This window comes from Bubalus kerabau, chromosome 2 (genome assembly GCF_029407905.1).
Source record: "Bubalus kerabau isolate K-KA32 ecotype Philippines breed swamp buffalo chromosome 2, PCC_UOA_SB_1v2, whole genome shotgun sequence".
Lineage (NCBI taxonomy): Eukaryota > Metazoa > Chordata > Mammalia > Artiodactyla > Bovidae > Bubalus > Bubalus kerabau.
The window spans coordinates 153,111,805-153,114,388 of NC_073625.1; the positions used below are offsets into that span (position 1 = coordinate 153,111,805).

Sequence of the window (2,584 nt, forward strand, 5' to 3'; positions counted from 1 at the left end):
TGCCAGGTCTCTGAGAGCAAAGTATGGCTCTGGTCTCTGTTTGATCAGTAACAGTGAGCTATACATACATTCCCAAGTAAAAACTGTTATATTGAATTCTACCGAAGCCAGTCTTGGAATTGCAGCCTCCAGCTGAACGATAAGTCCAGACCTTACCCTAAGCTCTAAGATGGTCTCTTAATCCCCAGAGCTCTAAGATACAAACTTCTGCTCCCTATAGGAGAACACAGCCACTGGGCAATTGACAGCCTGCGGTTCATGGTGGACTCACTGTAAGAAGTTTCTAGCAATAGATTTCAAAAACCTAGCAGGAATACAGTAAAACAAAACAAAACAAAATCCCTTTATTTAGGAAATAGGGATTTATAAAATATTAACAGCAAACATTTTCCTCTCATAATTTAAAGTTCATTTTTTTATGCCACACAGCTATTACACAGAAGCATTGTGGAAACTGAATACCTGTAACAGCTGGAAACAGTCTGAAAGAAGTCTGACTCTATTAGCAGCTTAAACTTTGTTCTAGTAGTTACATAAAAATAATAAGGCAAGACTTTATTTGTTCCCAAATATGATTATTTGGAATCATCAAACATGCACAAAATTGTAACATTTTCATTCACAATTATCATTACCACATAGTTTGCTAAAGTGCTTGGCCCAAAATAACAATTATTCTGAGAATAATAAATAGATATTATTCTGAGTTTAATGGAATTTAGGTGAAATAACATTTCAGGAAAAGTTTGTCAATTGGACAATTTGCTTTTCTTACTTGGCCTGGAAAAAAAATTACCCTTTCAACTTCATCAGCGTCTGTTCCTCCACTTGGACCTCAGTGCTGCTTGAAGAATGCTAAAGTGTCTCCTCTTGATTTCATGTGGCTTTTCACAAATCCAGTTAACTTCTGGAACCCCTCCATTAGCCCGTCCCCAGTGACGGCACAGCAGGGCTGCACGCACCAGTTCCGGTCACTGCAGAGTTGCTTCACTTTGAACATCCTGGTGATGTCCTCGGCACTTAGAGCTCCAGGCACATCTTGTTTGTTGGCTAACAGAACCACAGGCACATTTTTAATGTACTCATTCTTCAAGATGTGCTCAAACTCTTTCCTGGAGTCTTCAAGTCGCTGTGTGTCGGTACTGTCCACAACATACACTAGCCCATCAGTGTTCTCACAGTAGAGGCCCCACGTGGCTCTCATTTTCTCTTGTCCTCCAACGTCCCAGACCGTGAGCAAGACACCCTTTGCCAACTCAATCATCTCCACATTGAAACCTACTGTTGGGATAGTCACAATATCCTTATCAAGCTTCAATTTGTAAAGGAGAGTAGACTTCCCAGCAGAGTCAAGTCCCAGAAGAAGAATTCGGGCTTGCTTGGCTTTAGGCTTTTTAGAATTCAACAGACCCATTTTAGGCTTTTTAAATTTTTCTTTGAAGACCTTTTCTTATGGCTGGAGCCACTGTTTCCTTTCCAGGTCCTGCATGAAAATGTTAAGAAAGAAGAGAGCAAAGGCTTCACGATATAGTCTCTTAGAATAGGAACTTACATGCATTTATGTTGTAGCTTATCGACTTGATTATGGGCAAACAATGTTTTATTTGCAGTCCCAGCCAATCCTGAGGAATCTACGGTGTGAGTAACCAGCCAGTGTCATAGAAGCTCAAAGGGGAAATTCTTTGTAAGTGAGTAGGACTTAGGAGGGGCCTGCCTGTGTGACGCTGCAGCTTGTTCTCCTCCCAAAGTTGGGAAGCTAGAGAAATCAAAGATTTGGACAGAGCATGGTTTTGGTAGCAGGATAAAAACTTAAATGTATAAGTGGTTTGTAGCAGTTCTCTAGTTGTTTGACTGTTTATCTTACCCCAGTTGCAAATAAATAACCAGACTTTTGAAGTCATGAAGGGAGAGTTTATCTCACACTGCCCTGAGCAGTATCTTTAGTACTTTCCAGATTACTCAATAAGAAACCTTAAACCACCCAAAGTTACCTGAACCTTACTCCCATAATCATATAGAGAATCACTTCTTCAATCTTCTTGGTAGGAAGTTTACATTATTCACAAGACCAGATTTATAGGAGAGGGAAGTTTGTAACACAAACACTTTAAAAATTAAGCAGTCCAATTAAAGGTGGCAAATTGAATACATGTATTTATCTCCTCTCCTTCTCAAGACTCCACCAAAATGATGGTAAAAGAGTAAAAAGAAAATATAAACTCACACCAAGAGCAGCAGAGTCCATTGGAGGATGAGAGATTTCCACATCTCTCTGGAAGGTGAAATGTAGATAGAAGATGAATAGTAACTGATGCAGCAGGATAAAGCTGAGGCTTAGCGGGCTGACGCAGAGGATACAGAGGGAAGGGGTGAAATGCATGACTGAAAACAGAGGGTTAACTAAAAGTCTGAATAAGGAACAGAAAACACACAAACACACACCCCTCTGCTGGGTGACCATTCAGAATGAAATGTTACTCCCTAGGCCAAAAATAGAAAGGCTTTTCTACAAAAATTGTATGATGTCAGAGAAGAGACCTTTATGTTTTGACAGTTGGGAGTTTCCACATCATAATACCTAACT

The 2,584-nt window shown here is 40.0% G+C and overlaps 1 protein-coding gene across 1 annotated transcript; it reads right to left on the bottom strand.

Annotated features, from left to right (window-relative positions):
- Positions 1-481: 481 nt before the first annotated feature.
- ARL14 (ADP ribosylation factor like GTPase 14) lies at positions 482-1,480 on the bottom strand. The gene has a single exon (XM_055570344.1). It carries the CDS (start codon positions 1,412-1,414, stop codon positions 836-838), a length of 579 nt encoding a protein of 192 aa, XP_055426319.1. The 5' UTR covers positions 1,415-1,480; the 3' UTR covers positions 482-835.
- Positions 1,481-2,584: the final 1,104 nt, after the last annotated feature.